Genomic DNA, 26,276 nt, shown 5'->3' with positions numbered 1-26,276 from the left:
GAAACTCTTAAGACAGTGGAGGTTCTTACTCCGCCAGCATCCAGGACAGAAGGGGACACTGCAGGGGTCAGGGGTCATACCCTGGCCTAACCTGGGACCTGCTGGGCTTTCTAGGAGAGGTCATCTCACCTCCCTGGTCTCAACCACTACTTTTGTAGCCCTAGTGTGTTGATTATGAAAGCTGTGAGAGCGTGTGCAAAATTCTTGACACAGATAAGCAAGGATGCGAAATTATAGGCACACTCTGCTTTTAATTTTGTAAAAAGTGATGCATATGGATAAGAATTAGAAGGGAAGATGGAAAGAGTTAAGTTAGCATGGTGTGATTAGAAAAAAATTATTTAATATAAATTAAGGGGGCTTGAACTTGATAGCCACTGAAGTGCTTTCTTGGCAACAGCTTCTATTTAGGGAGCATTTGCTGTGTGCAGGGACCTGTATGGTGGTAGGTGAGGTAGGCATTGTTATCCTCAAGGTCACCAGCTAAGGAGAAGGGCTGTGCCCTTGATCACAAATGCTCCCCCCTCTCTGGGAGCCTTTGATTTCACACCTGTACTTTCCCAATTCACTGTGTGATTTGGTACAAGACACTCAGATTCTGTGTTTCAGTTTTCCTTATCAGTGAGGTAAGCATGATAATAGTACCTAACTCATAAGGTTGTTGTGATGGTTAAACGAGATGATACATGCACGGTGTATCATGGTGTAGCGCCTGCCACTCGGCCGGCACTAAAGACTAGTTATCACTATTATTGCATCTCCAACTACTATGGTTGCTGCTATAGTGATGTCATTAAAAAATATTTTAATTGGTAGAAAATTGCTTTACAATGTTGTGTTGGTATCTGCCTACAGCAACGTGAATCAGCCGTAATTCTGTATATATCCCCTCCCTCTTGAGTCTCCCTCCTCTCCCCACTTCCCATGCCTCTAGGTCATCACAGAGTGGCAGGCTGAGCTCCCCTCTGTTATATGTCAATGCTTCTTTCTCAACTTGTTGATTCTTGTGTTAAAAATACTAGTCAGTTTCTTCCCTTCATTCCATCCTGTTGATAAGCCCTTTCCTTCCCTGTTTTTGATTTTTTTTTTCCCCTGTTAAAATTTAAAAAAATTTTTAAAGCAATTTGAAAATGCTGGTGTCTGCCAAACTGTCAATGTGAAGGCTGTCAGGGGTTTCAGCTGCTTGGCAGTTTGGCCTGGTTGGGAGCCTTAAAGTGTAGGGAACTGATCATCTGTCAGGGAGCTTAGTGAAGAAGCTTTTCTGTCAATCGACTCTGTATCATTGTCTGTTAGGACTTTTGGTTGTAAATGTCAGAAAACCAACTGCAAACTAGCTTATGCAATAAATGGGAATTTATTGGCTCATGTAGATTAAGAACTCCTGGGGTACATGGGCTTCAGGCGGGGCTGGATCCAGGTGCCCACAGTGTCTCCAGCTTTAATTCTTTTCTGTCTCTCTCCTCTCTCTGTCAGCTTCATTCTAAGGAAGGGTTCTTCAAGCCCCAGGTAACTCTAGAAGTACATCTTCATTGCTCTGTGTTCCACAGAAAGAGACATTCTTAATACTTTCATAAAATCCTAGAATAAGACTAGTAGACTGACTTAGGTCACACATCCACTCTTGAAACAATCACTTGAATAGAGCAGTTGATGCCCAGTTGACCAGACAGCACGGCCAGCTCCATGGAGTCCCCTTTGACACACAAGGATCGGTTCCAGACGTGACTCATACTGTTATCATGTATGTTATCATACTAAAGGAACTTGGATGGATTCAAGGCCAGCTAAAGAAAGCGTCTGACCTTCTGAGTGGTCTTGGGATGAATAAAATAAACAGTGACCTCTGGCCAGTATTTATTGAGTGCTGGCAGTGTTCTAGAAAGTTCTAGGTCCTGGAGTCCAATATACAAGAAAGGGAAAGGCAACGGTCTCACAAGTTAAGTCACACTGACATCTCTGTGCCCGTGCGCACATCTTCCCGAGCATTGTAAGACACCGCACCTTCACATTCTCGCTTCTCACACAGGTTGGAGTGTCAGGGAGGCAGAGGAACTGGCTTAGATATCCCTCTTTATTAGAGATTTTGGCTCAGCCTGGACTTCCTTCTGGACACAATATGTGGACATTGCAAGGCTGTACCTGTCATTTTTAGCCCCTTTCTGAAAAAGTCAATCAGTTTTAGCCCTGCTTGGAACTACTACGTAACTTTGGACAAATCAGTAAATCTGTCTGAGCCTTCCTTTTCTCATTGGTGAAATGAAATGATTGGAATAGGTGATCACTGATGTGTGCCCTTTATAGCACTAAGGTCCAATGCATCTCAGAGTAGGGCCTGTAGGGGTAAGATAGGTGATGAGAGGTGGAATAGAAGGAGGATGTATAACATGGCACTCAGCCTGTCCTTGGCGTTAGGAAGCCAAGGGGGAGCAGTGAGCACTGTGGTATGCAAACCAGTGAGTCTACTGTCCAAAGCTACAGGGAGTTGTTGCCAGAAAAGAATTCAGGCCCAGTGCTGTCAGTGTTCAGTTTTTCAAGAGACTGGACATTTTGATTTTTTATCTGAAATCTCCTGGCTCTGAAATATTGGCATCTCATTCAAATAGTTTTAAACATAGTGTAGGCCAAGCAAAATATATCGGGTGGCCAGCCATTCCACGAGAGGGACTTTTGGCTCTAGGGACTGTGATGGGGATGGAGTCTGTTCACTCCAAAGCCAGCACTTCCACATTCCCCGGTGGTCCAGTGGTTAGGACTCTGCACTTTCACTGCCCAGGGCCCTGGTTTAGTCCCTGGTCGGGGAACTAAGATCCTGCAAGCTGCACAGCGCAGCCAAAAATAAATAAATAAGTTATAGATTAAAGAAAGAAAAAAAAAACCCAGCACCATCCCTCATGTCCTCTGTCAAGGAAGGACCCTTGTCTCTGGGGGAAACGATCAGTTTCAATGCCTCCAAACTAAGGACTATACAAGGAGAGACAGTTTTAAGAGTCTGTGTCACTGAGTCTGATAAAGACTGCTTGGTTGGGCCAAGGCCCAGAATCTGGACTATTCCAGCTGATATCAAGTCTCAGCATTGCATCGGCTGCTACAGCCGAGCCCCCCAGGTCTCCCACTTAAGTTCTGGGAGACACCCTCTGCATCGTGGCCTCTGGGGCAGCAGGCTTGTGTGGTTGGGTGGGGAGCTGTGTTAGTTTGCTAGGATTGCCATGACAGAGTACCACAAACTGGGCAGCTTCAACAACAGAAACGCGTTATCTCACAGTCCTGGAGGCCGGAAGTCTGAGAGGCCGGAGGTTCCGGAGGCTGAAAGTCCCAGAGGTCTGAAGTCCCAGACGGAGGTGTTGTAGGGCTGGTTCTTCCCAGGGCCGTGAAGGAGAATCTGTTCCTTGTCTCTCTTCTGATGTCTGGTGGCTGTTGGCAGTCTTGAGCGTTCCTTGACTTGTAGGTGCAGGACCCCAGTCTCTACCTTCACATTCTCATGGTGTTCTCCATGTGGTGTGGGTCTATCCAGATTTCCCCCTTTTCTTAAGGACACCAGTCATATTGCATTAGGACTCTGGCATATCTTTTTGGGGGGACACAATTCCATAACCCTTAACAGGTGCCGAGTGGGGCCTCTGTGGCTTTGCCTGGGCCACCCCTCCTGCTCCTCTCAGCTTCCGACAAAGATCTTGTGCTCTGGCCCCTCCAGCTGCCCACTGTCCTCCGATCCCATTCAGTTCCAGGGGTCTTCTTTCTGTTCCCTCCCCTCTCCCACCTCTTTCCTGGTGCAGGGCTTTCTCAGAAGCTCTTTCCTCCTCCTGGAACAAGTTGCTGCCCTCTGAGCACCAACTCACCCTGTTGGTCTCAGTCTAAATATAACTGCCCCAAGTGAGGCCTCTCTTGACCCAGACCCTCCCACTCAGACCGCCCCCCTCCCCAGGTCCCTGTGTTGTTCTCTTTGATATTATCCTGGTTTTCTCCTCCAGCTTGTGCTTAGAGTCACTTGTGCGCCTGCTTTTCAGAAATTACATTTATTCTGTTTATCTGGCACATAGTAAGTCCCCAGTCGTTTCTTGTTGAAGGAAGGAATGGATGAGTGAATTTCCTTTTGGACTTCCCTCGGCCTCAGTTTCCTCAGGTGAGAGAGGATGTGGCTGGCCAAGCCTGTTATCCCAGGGAGGACGTCGTCTCTGGCCTTGGCAGCACCCGCACAGCTCTTTTGGGCCCCTCTCTTGTCTCGGGGTGTCTGCTGGGACCGCAGGGGAGCCTGCAGAGGACCCTGTGACATAGGTCAGGGCATATCCCTGGCTCGCTCGCTGGCTACTTGCTGTGCTGAGCAGGGCAGGTTGGAAACTGTCCCCAGGAAACGGGAGTGCGTTTCCTGGAGGCCCATACACTTGGCTTCCTGGCAGAGGAAGGAGCGTTCCCTTCATCCTGGCCTGGAGCCCCGTCCATCTGCTCCAGGAAGGTTCTGGTCCTCTGTTTGAGCCACCTGTGAGAGGGGAGGGAGGGGAGGGAGGGCTTGCCAGCCAAGGGCGGTAGGGAGGCTTCAGGGCCTGGGGCAGGACCCATGGATTGGGCAGGAGGCTCAAGGAGGGGACTTCTGGAATTTTGTCAAACCTCAGCTTTTCCCTCCGCTACCCAAAATCAAGTGCTTAGCTGTCCCTCTCTCAGAGGGCCTGTGAGGATTAAATGATAACCTAGACAAAACCTTAACCATAATTGGTAAAGAAGTGATCAGTAGGATGTAGCTGTTATAACGCAAACCATTGTCTTTTGTGTGAATCCCCGCCCCACCACCCCCAGAGTGTTGATACCTTTCATCAGCTCCTTTAAAGGCTGTGACCTCGGAGAATATGTGACCTTAAAACCAATCAGACTCTGGCTTAGACTCTATGGGGTCAGTGGTGCTGAATGGCCAAGGCCTTGCCTGCCAAGCCTTGCTGCAGACCCAGTGAGTGGCCTCCAGGTGGCCTTGAGGCACTGAGGTTTGTGTCCCTTGGGGTTCTTTCTTGAGACCTGGACACACCTGTCCCTCCAGCACAGAGGTCCCCTCTTCCATCCCAACTGCTGCCCCTGCCCCAGGGTGCATTTCCCCCCCCTTCTTTCTCCTCCAGGCCTCAAGAGCCAAGGCACAGGCCAGACACTCGCTTGTCACGGAGACTGATTAAAAGCAGCTTTGCCGGGAGTGGATAGCTTGATGTCCTTGGCCTGGAGTGGCGATCGATAAGCAATTGTTTTCCCATTGGCAAGAAAAAAAAATTCTCCATTAATTTTCTCAGGTGCTGCCGGACTAGTTTTCTTTTCAGGAACTCTGCAACCCTGTCAGAAGTGGTCCTGGGAAGGAGGACGGGCCTGTGGAGGGGAGGCAGGTCCTTGATGCCATGGCTACAGCACACACACAGGAGGAAGAACATTCTGGAACACAGCCTGGCAGGTCATGGGCATTCAATAGGTTTTTGTTGGAAGAGGAGGTTTTTGAGCACTTTAAGCATGCACCAAACATGAATATTGAGTTCTTAGCTCAGTTAATCCTCATGACTTGGGTGAGTGCCCATTTTATAGGTAAGAAAACCGAGGCTGCAACCCCAGGCAGTCAAACTTCAGGGGCTCTGCTTTTCCACTCTTGGGAAATAAGGATGATAAAAAGGATATGTAAAGTAACAGCAACTGGGACTCTGGAGAACATTGAACTCAGGTTGTGTTCTTTCACTGAAGAGAAAGCCAAGACAGGGGACCCATTTAATGATTTTTTTCTCAGATACAGCCAGAGTGGGACAGAAGGTTAGGAGACAGGGTCAACTGTTTCCTCCTCGAACTGCTCCTGCAGTCAGGCCTGATCATCCTAATTCCTCTTGTGGTTACAGTTACTTTCTTTTAAAAATTCATTTCTGAATAGTTACTATTTGCATACTTACTTTTATAGGAGTAAAAGTAAATACAGTGAAAATTTAATCCCTCCCACCCTGCCCTTCCCCACCCACCTACTTCTGCAAACCAGTTGTCTTCTCTTGAGGCCACTGTTATCATTTTCTTGTGTATCTTTTCAGAAATATGCTGTGCATACTCGATTATGTACGGATGTATGGTCCTTTCCCCTTGTGCCAACAACAGCATGCTAGTGCCTTGGTTTTTTCCCATGTAACAGTATGTCTTGGAGCTAATTCATATTAGGATGTATGGAGTCATCTCTTTTAAAATAAATGAATGATCTTCTCCTGGGCTACATGCATCTCATTTTATTTACTCAGTCCACCATGGATAGTCATTTCAAACCACACTACCAACATAATCTTGTACATATATCATTTTTTATATGTGAGATTGCTTATAGGCTAAATACTCAGGTACAGAATTGCTAAGTCAAAGGTATGTGCATTTGGAATTTTATTAGATAATGGCGAATTTCCCTTCATAAGGATGCTACTAATTCATTTGTTGTTCAGTCGCTCAGTCATGTCTGACTCTTTGTGACCCCATGGACTGCAGCACGCCAGCATGCCAGGCTTCCCCATCCTTTACCATCTCCCAGAGCTTGCTCAAAGTCATGTCCATTGAGTCAGTGATGCCATCCAACTATCTCATCCTCTGCTGCTTCTTACTCCTTTTGCCTTCAGTCTTTTCCAGCATCAGGGTCTTTTCCAAAGAGTCGATTCTTCATATCAGATGGAGCCAAAGTAATGGAGTTTCAGTTTTAGCATCAGTCCTTGCAATGAATATTCAGGGTTGGTTGCCTCTAGGATTGATCATCCTCCCCATGAAAATAGTGCTGTTACTATATTTTTTGTCTTTGCCAGTCTGATAGTTGGAAAAAAGGTATTTTATTGTAGCTTTATTATTATTTTCTTAATTTCGGTAAAATATATATAACATAAAATTTACCATTTTAACCACTTTCAGGTGTACAATTCAGTGGTCCTGGTTACATTCAGAATGTTGTGCAGCCATCACTGCTAATCCATATCCTGAACTTTTTCTTCACTCCAAACAGAAACTCTGTACCTCTTAAGCAATGACTCCCTGTTTCTCTCTCCCCTAGTCTCTGGTAACCTCTATTCTAAACTTTCTGTCTCTCTGAATTTGCCTGTTATCTAAGTGATGTCGTACAGTATTTGACTTTTTAAATGTTTGGTTTGTTTCACTTAGCATGTTTCCAAGGCTCATCCATGTTATAGCATGTGTCAGAATGTTATTCCTTTTTATCACTGAATGATATTTTATTGTCTAAACAAACCACATTCTGTTTATCCATTCTTCCACTGATAGACCCTTGAGATGTTTCTAGCTTTTGGCTATTGTGAATAATGCTGCTATGAACATGGGTGTATAAGTTTCTGTTTGAATCCTTGCTTGCAATATTTTGGGGTGTGTGTATGTGTGTGTGTGTATACACACACACACACACACACACACACACACACACATATGGAATTGCTGAGTCAAATGCTAATCCTACATTTAACTTTTTGATGACCCACCAAACCATTTCCTTGTAGTTTATTTATTTTGGGCTGTGCTGGGTCTTCGTTGCTGCATGTGAGCATCTCTAGTTGTGGTGAGCAGGGGCTACCCTCTAGTTGCATTGCTGAGGCTTCTCATTTTGGTGGCTTCTTTTGTTGCAGAGCACAAGCTCCAGGGCACACAGGCTTCGGTAGTCATGGCTCGTGGGCTCAGTAGTTGTGATGCATGGACTCAGTTGCCCCACAGCATGTGGGGTCTTCCTCGACCAGGGATCGAACCAGTGTCCCCGGCATTGCAAGGCAGACTCTTAACCAGTGGACCACCAGGGAGTCTCTCCTTGTAGTTTGAATTTGCACTTCTCTTACTGTAACTGAGGCTGAGCATCTTGTCACATGATTGGGTACTTTGTCATTCCTTTACACTGAACTCTGTGGGTTCATAAATCATGCTGTGTCTGGGCTGGGATGCTGTTTTTATTTCCTTAATGCCTTTCCCAGTGGTCTTTTCCTGCTCTCCAAGGGCCCCCATCTGTCCATCATGGTCCAGATTGCATACATAGATGCTATTCATAAATACTTCTCACAGGACTGTCCCAAAAGAGATGGTGGCATTTCTCTGGCTTCAGCCAGGCCCTCCAGGAAGCACTGGCTTTCTGCTCCCATCTGTACTTTCTTCTCCACGACCCACCACCACTGTCACCCAGTGTCTTAAAGAGATATCATTATATTCATTCATAAAATGTCTCTCCTCAGTCCCCACTGTTTTCCTGGCACCTTCATGACATGGGTGATCAGTGTGGAGCTGCCATCTGTGGATGTACTTCCTGAATTCCAGTGGTACCTGTGACATTTGTCCAGCAGAATTTGTCAAACATACGAACCAAAGGTTAATATTCTGTCCCAGAGACAGAAGGAATTGACAGTCTGAGGGAGTGTCAGTCTTTTTTTTTTTTTCCTAAATTCATGTAACATAAAATTAATTTTTTAAAAATGTACAATTCCGGGACTTCCCTGGTGGTCTAGTGGCTAAGACTCTGCTCTCCCAATGCAGGGGTCCCGGGTTCGATCCCTGGTCAGGGAACTAGATCCTGCATGCTACAAAAAAGACCTGCTGCAGCCAAATAAATAATTAATTATTAAAATAAAAAATAGTTAAAAAAAATATACAATTCAGTGGCATTTAGTCCATTCACAGTGTTGGGCAACCATCACCTCTGTCTATGTCCAAAATATTTTCATCACCCCCAAAGGAGACCCCATACCCACTGGCAGTCACTCCCCATTTCCCCCAACACCTCCCTACTCCTAGGCAACCACTAATCTACTCCCTGTCTGTATGGATTTGCCTGTTCTAAAAACTTCATATATAGAATCATGCACATGTAATCTTTTGTGTCAGGCACCTTCCCCTTAGCATCATGTTTTTGAGGTTCCTTTTTAGTCATATTCCATTGTGTAGACAGACCAGTATTTGCTTATCCATTCATCTGTCAGTAGATGTGTAGGTTGTTTTTTTTCCCTTTTGACTGTTGTGACTAAAGCTATTTGGGTATATACCTAGGAACAGAATTGTTTGGTCATATGGTAATTCTCTGTTTAATCTTTTGAGGAACCACCAAGCTATTTTATATTAACATTTTTCGTTTTTAATCTCATGTTTGCCTTTCATCTTGCAGGTACTAGTTGGGGGCTGAACTAGGGGAACATTAGATCATAGGTATGTGGAGCCTGACTCCTCACACAACCAAATCACCCAGGCTCACATACTCTCTGAGCACCTGTTCTTCCTCTGGTATGACCCCTGACCCCTCACATCTCAGCTGAGAATTGTTGGCCTGAGATCAGGCCAGGCAACTGGACTCCTATGTGCATGGTCTTCACATTAGGAGACCTGGACAAATCCCTCTCCCTCTCTTGAGCCACAGTCTCCCCATTTACAAAATGAGGTTATAATGGCAAACCAACAAGGTAGAGTGCCTGTGAAATTATCCTGATGTGTGGAAGATATTTTATAAACTGTAAAGTGCTGTCTGAATCATCACTGTTGTGAAATGATACAGCCTAGAGGTCACCATGCAAAAGTGTTTCATTTCACCTGCCCAACTTTTAAAAATATTTAAAATAACTGCTGATTTAAACAAACAAAAAAAGAGATCTCATTTAACATCCTGGCTTTAGAGCTTCTCTAAAAAAAAAAAAGGGAGAGAGAGGTGAGGAGGTGACCAGACAATTCTAGGCTCCAGTCCTTGCTCAACAGCAATTGGCTTGAGCTAGAAGTAGCTGCCACTTCTGTAAGGGGTGTGGGTGCTCAATGTTGGAGTTTTCTCATATTTGGTTTCTACAGGAATTGAATTTGGGATTCTTGTTTTGTGTGAGGAGGAGCTTTTAAAATAAGGAAATGTAAAACAAGGGCCTACTGTATAGCACAGGAACTAGATTCAGTATTCTGTGATAAGTCATAGGGCTTCCCAGGTGACAGAGAACCCGCCTGTCAATGCAGGAGACACAGGTTTGATCCCTGGGTCAAGAAGATACCCTGGAGGAGATTATGGCAACTCACTTCAGTGTTCTTGCTTGGAAAATTCTCTGGACAGAGGAACCTGGCAGGCTGTAGTCCATGGGGGTCTCAAAGAGTCGGACACAACCAAAGTGACTTAGCATGCACAATAGATCATAATCGAAAAGAATATAAAAAAGAATGTATACAATATATAACTGAACCACTTTTGCGTACAGCAGTAACTAATGCAACTGCTGTGTAAATCACCTATACATTAAAAAAAAGAAAAAGGATACATTGAGGAAAAGTGGCCCAAGCTCTTCTATATAGACTCAAAAGATATATGACCACACAGTTTTTTAAGCTTTTTTTTAAGGATGTCAACTCAAAGCAGGAATGAGGTATGGCCTGGGCCGGCAGGAGAGACCCCTGGTGGCTGGCCCTGCCGCCCAGGGTGGGGGCTGCTGACCCTTCCTCTCCCTGCAGGTGGCGCTGCTGCCGGATGGGAGTGCCCGGGCGCGTCTGTGTCGCAGGAGGTCCGCACATGCACCATGTCATCATGCGTCTCTAGCCAGCCCAGCAGCGACCGGGCCGCCCCCCAGGATGAGCTGGGGGGCGGGGGCGGCAGCAGCAGCAGCGAAGGTCAGAAGCCCTGTGAGGCCCTGCGGGGCCTCTCCTCCCTGAGCATCCGCCTGGGCATGGAGTCCTTCATCGTGGTCACCGAATGTGAGCCCGCCTGCTCCGGGGACCACGGCCTGCCCCGGGACGGGCCCCTGCAGGCCCATAGCGGAGAGATCACCCTTGACGCCTCTGGGTCTCAGGCCCGGCCCCACCTCTCCAGTCGCAAGCTCTCTCTGCAGGAGCGGTCCCTGCTGGATGCCAATGGGCGCTGCGTTTGCCCCGCACTGCCCCACTCGCCGGTGGGCTCCCCGCAGTCCTCGCCGCGGCTGCCCCGGCGCCCCACGGTGGAGTCACACCACGTCTCCATCACTGGGATGCAGGTGCGTGAGCGGCGGCCCCTGGAGCCCAACCCTGCACCCGGAATGTCTCTGCCTTGGGCTGGGGTCCCCCAGAAGGATCCCGGTGCAACCAGTTGATTGGAAAGGCTACCCTAGGAAACCCAGAGAGATGTCAATAAAACATACATGATGGAGCCAGTTACCACTGTGGACAACTGCCCCCCCCCCGGGCGGGCAGCCCTGTGGGACAGTGTAGGACAGGAGCCCCAGGGTTATTCCACTTGAGGGCGAGGGAGCTGGGCCTTTTACACCAGCTGCTGGCAGTCCCTGGACAGAGCATCTCCCGGCCAGAGAGAGCCTCTAGCAAAGAGACCCTCATGATGGCAGTTAGAAGTTGTGCCAGGGACTCTGAAATGGGGCTGACGGGTCAGTGAGAGTCCCCAGCACTGTAAGTGCCCTTCTCCCATGATTTTTACCATAAACTTCTGAGAGGTAGGTTGAAACTCAGATCCCCAGCTGGTTCACAGGGCCTGATCCACCCCTACCCCACCTCCTGCCCCAACTCCTACCTTTGTACTGCCAACTCAGGGCTCCAACCTTACCCACTTCTTTGTCTTCCTCAGATGTCCAAGCTCATTCGCTCCCTTAGGCTTTTACCTTCTTGTGCCCTCTGATTGAAACCTCTCCCTCCTGCAAATCTCTTCAAGGCCATCTCCATCTGGCTTCCAAATCTCAACTCAGATGTCACCTCCTTGGAAAGGCCTCTCAGACACCCCCTCTAAGCAGCCTTCAGCCCCTCTCTGTCCTGTTGACTGTCCTTCATAGCACTCGTCACCATCTGATGATCTGTGTGTCTGTTGTTTATTGCCTGTCCCCCTGCCGCCCCCAGCTAGGATGTTAGGAACAGTCTTGTTCACCACAGGGTCCCTAGCACCTGACATGGTACCTGGTGCATGGTGGCTCAAAAATATTTGTTTAAGGAAGGAATAAATTTAACTGGGAGAAGGCTGGAAATCCGGAATGACATTCTAAAGGAGCTGATATTTAACTGCCTTCTGAGGGCTAGGTAGAATTTTCTCAGTTGGAGATGGGTGCACACAGAGTTCACTGCAGGGGAGTGAGCACAGCATGAGCAAAGACACCAAGCGAGAAGGCCATTCTTAAATTGTTATTGTTTGTGTCATTTCCTAGTTTATTCACTGGCCACAGGCCACCTAGGTGACAGAGGTAGTCTCATTCCTCTAATATTTTAGTTTTAAAAGTATGATTACCATAATCCAGCTAAGTACCAGCTATGTACACCAACATGTTTCTTTTCCAAGGAATTCAGGATAGGTTGGGAGTTCAGTTAGTGAGAGTGTGGGAACCCAAAGGGGAACACTGTGGCAACAAGGCTGGAGGGAGAATTTCAGTTTGTATCTGCTTAGAGAAACAAATTGTGGCTTTAACACAATAAGGCTTATTTATCATGTAAAATAAATGCTTAGGGCTAGGCACTGGGTATTGGTAAGATGATTCTGTTGTTGCTTTGGGCCTTAAAACCTCATGGTGTCAAGATAGCTGCTGTGGCTCAAGCCTTCACAGCTCCATTCCAGGCAAGAAGAATGAACAGGGAAGAAAGGCATAAGCTGTCTGCCTCCTGAGTCAGTCCTCTTTCTTGGAAACTCTACCCAGCAATTTCTGCCTGTCTCACAATAGCCAGAACATAGTGACATGGCCACCTTAGGTGTAAGACAGGCTGGAAAATGTAGTTTTTCAGCCTGGGATGTTGCCACCCAGTGTTCCAGTTATAAGGAAAAATGGAGAGACTGGTATTTGGTGGGCAACTAGGTATCTCTGCAAGGTCAGAGCTTTCGAGGGTCTGAAGGCCAGACCATGAAGTCAGGACTTGACCCTGGAAGCAACAGAGAGCTGGGCTGATGTGGTCAGAGTGGATTCTTGAAGATGAATTCAGCAGTATGTGGGGGTTGGATTCAAAGGCAGTAGACCCCCTAAGACAGCTCTGCAGGGCCCCACCTCTGCCTGTCACATCCCTTCAGTACTCGGGGGAGTGAAACATTACTGGAGAGAAACATGAAACAGACTAAAAAGCCCACCAGTTAGGGGAGAGCTCTGTGGGCCTGACCTGGCCAGGTCAAAGATACAGGTCTGACGTGGAACTACCTCCAGTTAAAGGAAGTTGAGAGCTGATTTAGCGTGACACTGTTTAGGCCTCCCCTAACCCCATCCCAAAACAGTACTCTGTATTTTCTGCAGGTGCATGTATGCGTGCATGTACACAGAAAAAGACCTGGAAGTTTATACATCAAACTGATATCAAGGTTTGGGGAGAGGGCTAGAATTGGGGCTTGGGAGGGGGTTCAAGGGAAAGTTGGGCTTCTCTGCAACAGTTGATGTTTTGCTATCTATCATGTTTCTCTTCCCAGTTTCCTATGTCATGTAACATTTTCCCCCTAACTCTACTGAGGTATAATTGAAGTGAGATAAACTGCACATATTTCAGATGTGCAGTATGGTCAGTTCTGATATATGTATACATCTGTAAAACCATCACCCCTATCAAGATCCCAGACCTTTCCAGCACACTCAGCAATACATCCCTCCCCCACTTCCCCTTTCCCAGGTACCCGCTGACTTGCTTTTGATCATTATAGATTAGCTTTCAAGTTCTGGAATTTTATATATGTGGAATCATTTAGTATGTACTCTTTTTTTTTTTTTTTGCTTAGCTTCTTTCATGGCATAGTGATTTTCGTGATTTATCCATGTTTTTGCACATACCAGTAGTTCATTCCTTTTATTGCTAAATAGTATTGGACTGTACGGATATACCATGGCTTATCCATTTACCTGTTGATAGACATCTGGATGGTTTCCAGTTTTTGATTACTACAAATAAACCTGTTGTGAACATTTGTATACCCGTCTCTACATAGACACGGGTTTTCCTTTCTTTTGAGTAAGCACCTGGGTCATATGGGAAATGCCTGTTGAGAAGTTTTGCCAAACTGTTTTCCAAAGAGGCTGTACCTTTTAAATTCCCACCACCAGCCTCTGAAAGTTTCATTTGCCCTACATTCTAACAATACTTGGTTTGGTTAGTCTGTTTCACTTTAGCCAGTTTGGTGACTGTGGTTTTAATTTGCATTTCCCCGATGAGTAATGATGCTGAGCATCTTCTCATGTGCTTATTGATCATTTGTGTATCTTCTTTAGAGAAATATCAAATCTTTAGCCTTTTTTTTTTTTAACTGATGAGTTATAGGAGTTCTTTATATATTCTGATTACCAGTCCTTTGAATATATATATTCCAATTCATTTCTCTCAGTCTGTGGCTTGCCTTTTGTTTTCTTAGTAGTGTTTCAAAGAGCAAAAGTCTTAATTTTGATTGAAATCCAATTTATCATTTGTTTCCTTTTATATTTTGCACTTTTTGTACAAAAGAGACCCTTTCAGAAACTGTTAAGAAACCTTTCTCTGCCCTAACACCATTCAGATTTTCTCCTCTTGTATCACTTTGCATTTTTTTTTTTTTTTACAGAATAGCACAGTTATGGATTATTGTTTAATTTTACCTTAACTTTTAAAAAATAAGTAAATAAAATGAACTTTTAAAAAGTGGGAAGAACCTTTAAAATGGGTATTCAAAGAGTACGTACTATATGATTACACTCTCATAATGTAAAAAACTGTGCTGGTAGAGACTTCTCTGGAGGTCCAGTGGTTAAGGCTCCACACTTCCAGCGGGCACAAGTTCAATCCCTGGTTGGGGAACTAAGCTCCCACGTGCTTCGTGGCATGGCCAAAACAAAAACAACTGTGGTGCTAGAAGTCAGGATAATGGTCACCCTGGACAGGGGCCAGCATATGGGAGATGCTTCTGGGGAGCTAGGAATGTTCCCTTTTTTGACTTGGATTCTGGTTAAGGCATTTGTTTTTGAAAAATGTATCTTGCTACAAATTTACAATTCATATTCTGTGTGTTTCTACTTACTTTCCAGGACTGTGTACAGCTGAATCAGTACACACTGAAGGATGAGATTGGAAAGGTAACTATCCCAGGAGACAGGCTGGTTTTCCATACCTACCAAGGATGTCTTGGATGCTGTGGCTCTGCCCCTCTAGAACTGGGAGTGAGCGAGGAATCCCTGGAGAATAGGCTGGGAGGGGGAGGGTTTCGCTATTAACCGTTCGTCTGTTTTTGCTTTATTTTGTTTTATTTTTTACATCAGACTGTGTTTCTACAAAAGCTCACAAAGCTTCCAGAGTAATTCTGTATCACCAGCATTGGTGTTGGGTTTTTTTTCCTTCTTAAGGTATTCTCATATCTGTTTTTGCTTTTACATCAACAGCAAAAGTATCAAGTGAACAGTATCAGTGGACTGTAGCAATGGACAGTATCAAAATTCAAAAACTCAAATGCCAGTAGAGAGCAAGTGAGGTAATATAAGTGAAAAAAACATGCTAAGTATAATACAATAGGGAGTGGTGAGGACTGTGGCAAACTGTTAACACATGGAAATGATTATGATTCCATATTCACATCACAGTCTGGATTTTTATATCTGAACTGTTTTAAATGCTGGCCATTAATTCAAACATTCTAAAAACCAGAGTTCCAACACAATACAGGGCAGATTTTGCCAGTAGGCTACCAGTTTGTCACCTCTGTATTAGGGTCCTTATTTTGTGGATCATAATTTCTAGATACTGTGTCATGGGCCTCTCCCTTTTTCCAGGGCTCGTATGGTGTGGTCAAGTTGGCCTACAATGAAAATGACAATACCTACTACGTGAGTATCCACATCCTCCTCCCGACCCTCCTCCTTGTCCAAAGAAAAGGCCTCCTATCCAGAACTTGGTTTTCTGGAAGGTTTTCTTAGCTGTTGTCTTATTCTATTCTTAGGTCATGTTTATTTTGTGCATTAGGAAGGAAGTGGGGAAGTGGGGAGGTGAAGTGATTGGCTCAGGAAGATTGAGTGAATAAATTCAGCAAATATCTCATATCCTTTCTCTGGGCTGCCCTTTCTACATCCTCCATAGCACCAAGAACTAAGTGGTCATGAGATAAATTGCCCTTGTTTCTGAGGCTTTGGAATCAGTCCAGTGTGGTTCATATCCTGACTCTCCCATGTGCCAGTTGTGTGGCCTTGGGCAATGACCTAAATGCTGAACATCAGTTTCTCCACATATGAAATATTCCTTGCCCATCACGCCAGCTCACTCATGTCTTGATTCCAATCCCAGGGCTTGTGGTCTCCCAGCTGGGAGAGCTGATCTGGAACCTTAGAAGTACTAGGCTAGAGAGACCCCGAGAGTCCAGCCTCCACATAACCCGTGGAGTTGACCCATTCCAGTGGCAAGGTGCTCACTACATGGTCCCAAGGCTGCTGATGCGCCGAGAGCTTGAGCAGGCTCAGGAGTGGAAGGAACTCTCCCTCCATCCTCCTCTCCATTTTAATCATGATGTGGGGTCTTTTCTCCCACAGGCAATGAAGGTGCTGTCCAAAAAGAAACTGATCCGACAGGCGGGCTTTCCACGTGAGTTTGTCGGGCCAGGGCCTTTGTTTTTAGGGGCAGAGGCTGGGGCAAGACAGGGAAGAGTCACTGAATAGTGTCCTCTGCAGAGTGTGCCCTGGGTGGATTCCCCAAAGACAGTGCTGGGCCTCCGGATGAGGTTTTTTAAAATTCATTTTCTTGTAAAAACATTTATGAAAGGAATATAGGTTTCAAGTAAAAACAAATCCGTTAGAGGAAAACAGTCTGGCGGTTCCTCAGAAAGTTAAACGTACTATTACCATATGACCCAACAATGCTACTCTTGGGCATATATACCCAAGAGAACTGAAAACACTCAATCACACCAGCTCATACATGAAGGCTCATAGCAGCATGATTCAAACTAGCCAAAATGTAGAAGCAATCCCAAATGTCTGTCAGCGGATGAATGAGTAAACAAAAGGTGGTCTGTCTAGCCAATGGAGTATTAGCCATAAAAGGGATGAAATTGATATATATATATATATATATACCTCAACACAGATAACTTTGAAAACATACTAAATGAAAGAAGCCAGACACAAAAGGCCATATATTGTATGATTCCACTTACATGAAATGTCCAGAATAGGTAAATCCAGAGACAGAAAGCAGATGAGTGATTTCTAGAACCTGGGGTTAAGAGGGAGTTGGGTATGACTGATGATAGATATGGGTTTGTTTGTTTTTTGGGGGGGGGGGAAGCCGTTGAAAATGTTCAGGACTTAGTGGTGATGGTTGCAGAACCTTGTGAACATACTAAAAAGCATTGTATTACACATTTTAAAATGCTGAATTTATAAAATTTAATTACCATAAGGTGTTTCAGTTATATCTACAACATGCAAAAGAACAGAAGGATGTATAATAGAGGTCACAAATTTCTTGCTGTATTCCTCCCTCTCTCTATAGGCACCCCACCCACCACTTTTAGCTCTTTTAGGAGCTGGTAATTGCTGCATGTGATCGGGTTTAGGTGAGCATATCAGAGGCGGCTCCAGCATAAGCTCCCTGCCAGTGGAGCTGAGCAAAATGTCTGCTTGAGCCAAAAAGAGAAAGTAGATAAATGTAAATCCCCCAACCCCACCCTGTCACTACCAGGACCCTGATCCTGCTTTACCTGAACTCTGAGCCAGATAATATCCTTATGTCATTATTTCTTGATTTGATTTATTAATTTCTGACATTTACTTCTGACTTCCTCTGAGGACAGCTTAAACCAGTCCTTTCTCCTCTCTCTTCCCAATTGGGCAATGAGGTGATGCCAGGATGTTCAGCTCCCTTGTTGTCAGTCCCATTGTCACTTTCCTTCTTGTTCCAGCAGGTTTCTTTCCTTTGAACTTGCCTTTCCTTGGTCCACATCCCATTTCTGATACCTGTACCTCGGCTTTTACTTTTCAAGGCTGACACATCTACATTCGGTTCTGTTAGTCACATTTAGAGCCTTACTTACATGTAATAGGGCTTCCCTGGTAACTCAGCTGGTAAAGGATCCACCTGCAATGTGGGAGACCTGGGTTCGATCCCTTGGTTGGGAAGATCCCCTGAAGAAGGGAAAGGTTACCCATTCTAGTATTCTGGCCTGGAGAATTCCATGGACTCTATAGTTCATGGGGTTGCAAAGAGCTGGACAACTGAGCAACTTTCACTTTCACTTTTCACTCACATGTAATATGCAGTGTAAGTGTTTTCACTGTGGACCTTTCCATCATTGTGACCTTCTGACTATCAGTCACTACTGGGCCAAGCAAGTTCTTTTTTTCCCTCTCATCAGTTCTTACTTCTTTTCCTATCCCTGACTTTTTTTATCTCCTCTATTTCCATGTGAGTTGTGGAGGCAAGGGATAATATTTTTGTTCCTCTTATGGAGTGGGAATACCGAGCCCCAGAGAGGGAATGTTGAGATTCCTCCACTAGGCCCCAGACTTCTTTTCCTTGTACCTCAGTGAACTTTTGATGCTCACTGTGACCTGGAGCATGGGACAGGAAGAGAAGAATTAACTGAAGGCTGGGCAAGGGAACTGGGTCTCCAGCCTCATTAGTTTCCAGCATCAGAGAAGACAGATGAAAAGAAGGCTGATTAAAGCCCCTGGTGGCATCAGCCACTCCAGTCTTTCTGAGACTGACCCCCCCCACCCCAAAATTGTCCTGCCTACAGTCCCCCTCTGCAGAGGAGTCTCTTTGTCCTGACTCAGGGATGGTTCATGTTTCCTCCAGGTCGCCCCCCTCCCCGAGGTACCCGACCAGCCCCCGGGGGCTGCATCCCGCCCAGGGGCCCAATTGAGCAGGTGTACCAGGAAATTGCCATCCTCAAGAAGCTGGACCACCCCAACGTAGTGAAGCTGGTGGAGGTGAGATGAGGGGGACACGGAGGAGGGAGGGAGGAAGGGGGATGGTCCAGCCTTGGCTCTGTGATTACCAAAGTGCGATACCACTGGTTCCCAGGGAGAGCCACGTCACATCCAGCAGCCTGTCACAGGGCTGAGTGGTGGTTACTTCTCCAGGCTCCTTCACCCTGTCATTGCGTGTAATCCTCGCCCCTTGCTTAGACTATTTATTACTCCCATTTTACAGATGAAGGAATTGAGGCTCAGAGGAGTACTGAGACTTGTCCTTTACCTGTTTGTCTTTTTGGAGCTAGTTCTTTTTCTACTACACAAATGTGTATAGTTGTAGCATAAAAGCAGCCGTTTGCCTATAAACAAATGTGCCTGGCTATGTTTTGATAAAACTTATAAAACTGCTCTAGATCAGCATTTCTCATGCTTTTTGGTCTCCAGACCATTTTATGCTCTTTTTTTTTTGAAGCATTTTTTTAAAAATTTATTTTTAATTGGAGGATAGTTGTTTTAGTTCATGAAGTCACGAAGAGTCGAACACGACTGAGTGACTGAACTGAACTGAATTGCTTTACAACGTTGTATTGGCTTCTGCCATACAGCAATGTGAATCAACCATGAATATTTGTATTCATGAATGTATGTATTCACATACAACAATGTGAATCAACCATGAATATACATAAAGTCCTTGCCCTTTTGAACCTCCCTCCCACCCCATGCTCTTAAAAATAATTGAAGATTGCAAAAACCTTTTGCTTATGGGGGTTATATTTATTAATATTTATCACATTAGGATTTAAAATTGAGAAGCTGAAAATTTATTTTTTAATTCATTTAAAATCAACAATAATCCTATACATTACTGTGATTTTTTAAAAAAGAAAAATAACAGAACTCTAGATAGGCAAGTGCCTGGGTCTGACTTTTCCTGGAAGGGCAGGGCTTAGGGGTTCCAGGTTGGCTGTCCCGGGCCTCTGCCTCAGGTGCATCCCTTTCTCAGGGTTCTTGTCCTATGACTCTTGGGAGACTGGGGAAGTTGAGTATGATGTGTCAAGAGGTGGGAGGATCAGTGTAGCCCAGGAGCCTGCCTTTGTTTCTTCTCCATCTGTCACAACAAACTCACAATTTCAACCCATGGATGCTTGAGTTGCCGTCCTAGAGAAAACCCACGGGCGCTTGGTTGGTGTGTGTGTTGGGTCTTGGCGGGACCTCCCTTCTCCCTCATGCCTTGTGGTGTGTGGGCTCCCAACAAGACCCTCTGACAGCTTGCCTGTTCATTCACTCATCAGACATTCCCTGAGCATCTGCTAGGTCCCTAGTCGTGCATAGGGCACCATGGAGGCAGCCGAGGTGGATGCAACCTGCTGCCTGCCCTTTGAAGAGAGGAAGATAGAAATTGTGATAAGGTGAAAACAGGAAGGCTGTGAAAGAGAGAAAGAAGGCACTGCAGCAGTTCAGGCAAGAGGACATCATTTCCTGCTGGGAGAGGGGGATGGGGACAGAATTTGAATTTTGACAATTCTGACAGCCAATCCATTGTCTCCTAGGAGACAAGTGGGATTCTTATTCAAGCTGAGACATTTTCCAGGGGAGGAATCTGCCCCCTCCCTTATGTAACCTCCTTTCTGGGTGCTTTGGACCCTTGAAGATTGGGCTAGAAAGTGCTTATTTTTCCAGATGGCCATTTGGATCACACTTTCCTGTGCCCTTCATCTTAACTGGGAAAAACAGTAGAAAGCGCAGCCCTCCCGTTGGCAAGTGCAGTTATGTGGATGCTGCTTCCTCCCCTGCTCATGTCTTTTTTTTCTCTCTCTTCCTCTCCCCTGCTCCTCATCTCCGGCCTGTTCCATGTGGCTGTGCCAACAGGTCTTGGATGACCCCAATGAAGACCATCTGTACATGGGTAAGAGAGCTCTTGCCTTCTGCCACCCTTGCTCGGGCAGCTACGCCTCCCAAAGCCCAGGGGTACTCTCCATCCAGCCTCTGCGCCTGGTATCTCCCACCCTTTCCTGCTCCATCGGGCCCCACACAGAAGGCTGCACCCTAGGTTTAAAGCAGGAGGTGGAAAGGAGTTCTTGCTGGGACTTTATCTGGGTGTCCTGTTCATCTGTCTTCTGATATCTGTTGAGTACCTACTGTGTGCTGGGTACCGTTCTAGGCACTAAGGATGCAATGATGAGTAAGAAAGATGAAGCTGGTGTTCTAATCAGGGAAAACAGTCAGTCAACAACTATAGTTGGCCTTCTGTGTCTGCAGGTACTGCATCTGCAGATTCAACCACCTATGGATCAAAAATATTACAAAGAAAAAATTCCAGAATGTTCCCCAAAGTAAACTTGAATTTGGCACGCACTGGCAACTATTTACATAGTATTAGGTGTTATAAAGTAATCCAGAGATGATTTAAAGTATAGGGGAGGGTGTGTGTAGGTTATATGCAACTACAACACCATTTTACATAAGGAACTTGAGCAACTGTGGATTTTGGTATCCACAGGGTTCCTGGAACCAATTCCCCATGAATACCAAGGGATAACTGTAAATAAAGCAGATGATCAACTTCAGACTGATGCTCTGAAGAAGATTAAACAGGGTGATGTGAGAGAGAGAGATGGAGGGGCCACTGCAGATAGGAGGTGAGCATTTAGCACCTGGATGTCGAGGACTCAGCCCTGTTACATCTGGGGAAGAGCATTCCAGATAGAGCAAAGAGCAGGTGCAAAGGCCCCAAGACTGGTGACAGCTTAGTGTTTACAAAATGTGGCTGCAAAAAAAAAAAAAAAAAAGTGGCTGCAGGAGAGAAAACCAGGGAGGGAGGGAAGGTGAGGTGAGGATGGAAGGGCTAGGGTGGGGGTGGGTGGCCGTGGTGGGGCATTTGGAGCCTTGAGGAGCTGTTGAAGGGTCCTGCACACAGACCTGGAAGGACTCAGGTATGTCCTCAGAGACCTCATTTTTAAAAAATGATAGGGACACAGGACAGCGCTCAGTTCTCAGTCTAAGCACTGATAAGGGAGGGAAGAGCAAGACTAATGCAAAGCTGGACAGCAGACTATCAGGCCCACTTAGGCATGATCAGCAGGTCACGTGTCCCAGTGATGTGTGGCTGGGGGAGGCATTCAGACAAGCTTGTGTGTTTCGAGTGGGTACAGATGACAGTCTGGAGGGGTATCAAGGAGATGAGTGGTGTGGGCAGGGCCAAGCCCAGCCCGGAATCCAGATGTCTCGTGGATGAGCACAGCACGATCCTTTGCTGCACAGGGAGTGATGAATCATAAAGTAATGGGTCTGGTTTGGAACTGGAGCTCAGAGCTCAGTTTCCCCTAAAGTAGTTGCTATGGTTTCATTCTGAGGATGCTGTTGTTGTTTAGGACATTTTAGTTCTCTTGCCCCCACCCAAGTATTTTTTGTTTGTTTGTTTTTTAAATTTGGCTGTGCTGGGTCTTAGCTGTGGCATGTGGAATCTGTCTAGTTCCCTGACCATAGGGTTGAATCTGGGCCCCCTGCATTGGGAACTCAGAATCTTAGCCACTGGACTACGAGGGAAGTTCCCTCACCCAGGTTTCATTATGAAAAATGTTAAAGTTGAAAGAAGAGTACAGGGAATACCTGTTTACCTATCACCCAGATTCAATAGTTAGTAACTTTTTGTCATATTTGCTTTATCAGTCTAGCCACCCACCCATCCATTTCTGTATTTTTGTTTTTTTTCTGAACCATCCAAAAGTAAAGTAGCAGACATCCTGACACATCAGTTCCTAAAAACTTTAGCCTGCATCTCCTAGTCACTTCAGTCATGTCTGACCCTTTGCCACGCTATGGGCTGTAGGGGCTTCCCTGGTAGTTCAGTCGGTAAAGAATCTGCCTGCAATGCCAGAGACCTAGGTTCGATCCCTGGGTTGGGAAGATCCCCTGGAGAAGGAAATAGCACCCCATTCTAGTATTCTTGCCTGGAAAATCTTAGGGACAGAGGAGCCTTGAGGGCTACGTCCATGGCATGTTGCAAGAGTTGGACATGACTTAGCGACTAAACCATCACCACCATGGACTGTAGTCCGCCAGGCTCCTCTGTCCATGGGATTCTCCAGGCAAGAACACTTGACTGGATTGTCATGCCTTCCTCCAGGGGATCAACCCAGGGGTCGAACCCACGTCTCTTATATCTCCTGCACTGGCAGGTGGGTTCTTTACCTCTCACGCCACCTGGGCAGCCCTCACAATACCACAATACCATTATTGCACCTGAAAAGTTAATGCCCATTCTTTAGGAGCATCTAGTGTGTAGGTCGTCTTCAAATTGTAGCACTTTAAAAACCTTCCTTTAGAAACATTTTAGAAGTACACAATAAATACCATCAGATATGAAAACTTAAAAAAATTGTGAAACATTCTTATAAAAATATGAACATCACAGAGTCACAATTTCTTGATGTGGTACCCGCACCACTTTAAATATATGAGACAGGAACTTCCCTGATGGTCCATTGGTAATGAGTCTGCCTGTTGGTGCAGGGGACACAGGTTTGATCCCTGGCTCTGGGAATGTCCACATGCTGCAGGACAACTAAACCCATGTGCCCCAACTACTGAGCTTTTGCTCTAGAGCACGTGCTTTGTAACAATAGAAGCCGCCACAATGAGAAGCCTATGCACTGCAACGAGGAGTAGCCCCCACTTGCTGCAACTAGAGAAAGCCCGCGTGCAGCAATGAAGACCCAACACAGACAAAAATAAATAAAATTTTAAAAGAAAGATGATTTGAAAAAAATAAATATATGAGATCATTTTAGGTGGTATATGGACAACCATTTTTAAAACATTTTTTAGACTTATTTTACCATTTGTATAGGAAAAACTATAACCAGCACACTAAACTTATGATTTCATGGATTTTATTACCTGAGATAAGACTAAAAGTTTTCATACTAAATCAATTTAAAAGTGTGAAATAAATGATTGTTTACATAGTATATAGATATAGCCTGATTATAACCATGGTAGGCAAACGACTGAAATTTGGGGGAACATAGAAGAAAGCACAAAATATAAAAGGTCATTTGGGGCCCAGAATGGCATCCCCAGCACCTGAGGCCCCGGACCTGACTCTGAGTGGCTTTGAGCTGTTTTTGAGGAGGTGGGTTGTCCATTCAACAAACGTCATGGTTTGTCAGGCCCTGATCTAGGCTCTTCAGGGAATGAAAAACCCCAGCCCCACACCCTCAGGGCATTTTAGTGCTCTGATGAGGGCAGATGGATACACTCGACCTAAGTATTACTAGGCATAGGCTTCAAAGGTGACAGCTGTGCTGTGTGTTTAGTCATTTAGTCATGTCCAACTCTTTGTGACCCTGTGGACTATACAGTCCGTGGAATTCTCCAGGCCAGAATCCTGGAGTGGGTAGCCATTCCCTTCTCCAGGGGATCTTCCCAACCCAGGGATTGAACCCAGGTGTCCCACATTGCAGGCAGATTCTTTACCAGCTGAGCTACCAGGGAAGCTCGAAGGTGACAGCACCATGGACAAAAGCTAACCTGAGCAGGGTCAGGGGAGTCAGGAGTTCCAGGTTGGAGGCTTGGAAAACAGTGGCTCCTGGGATGCCTCACAGAGGTGAGACCTGTGTAGGACCCTGGAAACCAGATGGCAGAGGGCATTTCACATCATTGTAAGACTTCGCCTTTTTACTCTGAGAGAGAAGGGGGCTCTTGGAGGACTTTTTTTTTCTTTTTAATATTTATTTATTTGGCTGTGTTGGGTCTTAGTTGTGGCATGCAGGCTTCTCTAGTTGTGGCACGTGGGTTTAGTTGCTCCACAGCACGTGGGATCTTAGTTCCCTGACCGGGGATTGAACCTGCATCCCCTGCATTGCAGGGCTGATTCTTAACCACTGAACTGCCAAGCATGACCCCCTTGGAGGGTACTGAGCTGAGTTGAATGAGTATGTAAAGAGCATGACTCAAGCTTCAAAGAGGACTTGCCTAAGCCATTTGGACCAGGCAGCTTCATGGACAGTTTTTCACTTCTTGAGGTGGCAAAGTGGGAAGGAGCCGTGTGGTTTTGGTGTGTTGATTCCAGTGATTTTCAAACTATCCCGATACTTTATTTTTTAGTTTCCAACCATAGCTGTGTGTGGCTAGGACAGAGTGGGCAGCGTGTGAAGCCAGTTAGCAGATATCAGCAAGGGTTCTGTACCTGCAGGCCTGACTCTCAGAGGGTAGAGAACACGATTAGTATTTCTCGGGGTTAAAAACTTCCCACCTGCCACTCAGGCCCAGGAGGGGTTAAACTGTGAACGACTTGAAAATACACCTGTTTCAACAGGCCAGCTTCCCTCATGCCAACTGAGTTTTGGTGCTTGGGAGGAAGCATTGAAATTCATGAAGCAGCTCTTGAAAGTTAAATTTACAAGGTGGGAAAGCAGGAGCTGAGGGGCCCAGGGCTCCTCTTGGTGGGAGCCTTACCTTCAGAGCCTTTGCCGTTGCTTCTAACCACAGCCTGAAGCCACAGCAGGTTTGGCCATTGCTGGTTGATGAACCTGTAAACAGGGTGGGGCCCTGGGGGAGTTAAGTTCCTTTTCTGATCTGAACCTTTAAGCCTTCTTTTTGTCTGAGGAGCTGGCTCTTTCCCTTTGGCCGTCTCAGCCCTTGGACAGCTTTGAAATACCCCTTCTTCCGTAAGAAGCTCCAGTGTGTGCTTCTAGAAAACAGAAAACTCCAAAATCATTTTCCATGGGACTTTGAAATCCACTGTGCTGTTTTTTTCATTTCCTAAAGTACAGCTTCATAGTCCCAGTTATATCTGTTCAAGCAGAACAAAATTAAAATAACTACGCCACATAACCTGACAATTCCACTCCTAGGTACCCCCAAAGAATTGAAAACAGTCACACATAAACACTTGTGCAGGAATGCTTATGCATGAGTGTTCATGGCAGCATTATTCATAATAGCCAAAATATGGAAATAACCCAAATGTTCATCAGCTGATGAATGGGTAAACAAAATGTAGCATATCCACACTGTGGGATATTATACAGCCATAAAAAGGAAGAAAGTACTGATACATGCTACAATGTGGATAAATTCTGAAAACATGCTAAGTGAAAAAGTATGTTACCAGGGGTCACATATTGTATGAGTCAATGTATATGACGTGTCCAGAATAGGCAAATCTATAGAAACAGAAAGCAGATTAGTGGTTGCCAGGAGCTGTGGGAAGGGGTTTGGGGAGTGACTACTAATGGGCACAGCGTTTCTTTTTAGGGGACTGAAAATGTGCTGGAATTAGATAGAGGCGATGCTTGCCCTGGAGGCAGTGGACTGCCAGATACCACTAAATCATGCACTTTAGAATACTTGTATGTTCTGAAATTTCACCTCAACTTTTAGAAATGCAAAAAATACTGCCCCCCTCCAACAACAAAAACCCCATGCATTCCCTGAACGTAGTGTATTTAATACTTGATGGTGGGGCGGGAGATCCCACATACACAGGGCTGT

At 45.7% G+C, this 26,276-nt stretch overlaps 1 protein-coding gene and 1 non-coding gene across 5 annotated transcripts in view; both read left to right on the top strand.

The window, feature by feature from the left end:
• Positions 1 to 26,276, top strand: part of CAMKK2 (calcium/calmodulin dependent protein kinase kinase 2) — a 52,517-nt gene that overhangs the window by 7,820 nt on the left and 18,421 nt on the right. For all 4 annotated transcript variants that reach the window (XM_065904074.1, XM_065904075.1, XM_065904076.1 and 1 more), the window contains exons 2-7: positions 10,429 to 10,943; positions 14,904 to 14,951; positions 15,642 to 15,695; positions 16,392 to 16,443; positions 18,658 to 18,791; positions 20,649 to 20,685. In XM_065904074.1, the coding sequence (XP_065760146.1) occupies positions 10,494 to 10,943; positions 14,904 to 14,951; positions 15,642 to 15,695; positions 16,392 to 16,443; positions 18,658 to 18,791; positions 20,649 to 20,685 (775 nt within the window). In that variant the 5' untranslated portion in view covers positions 10,429 to 10,493. The remainder of the gene's footprint in view (positions 1 to 10,428; positions 10,944 to 14,903; positions 14,952 to 15,641; positions 15,696 to 16,391; positions 16,444 to 18,657; positions 18,792 to 20,648; positions 20,686 to 26,276) is intronic.
• Positions 8,451 to 8,523, top strand: TRNAG-CCC (transfer RNA glycine (anticodon CCC)). The gene has a single exon. It is a non-coding gene; the product is annotated as a tRNA-Gly (tRNA).

Source organism: Muntiacus reevesi, chromosome 13, assembly GCF_963930625.1.
Source record: "Muntiacus reevesi chromosome 13, mMunRee1.1, whole genome shotgun sequence".
In the NCBI taxonomy this organism is placed as follows: Eukaryota; Metazoa; Chordata; class Mammalia; order Artiodactyla; family Cervidae; genus Muntiacus; species Muntiacus reevesi.
The sequence above is the reverse complement of the archived record's forward strand: the minus strand, read 5'-3'. Positions and strand labels throughout refer to the sequence as shown.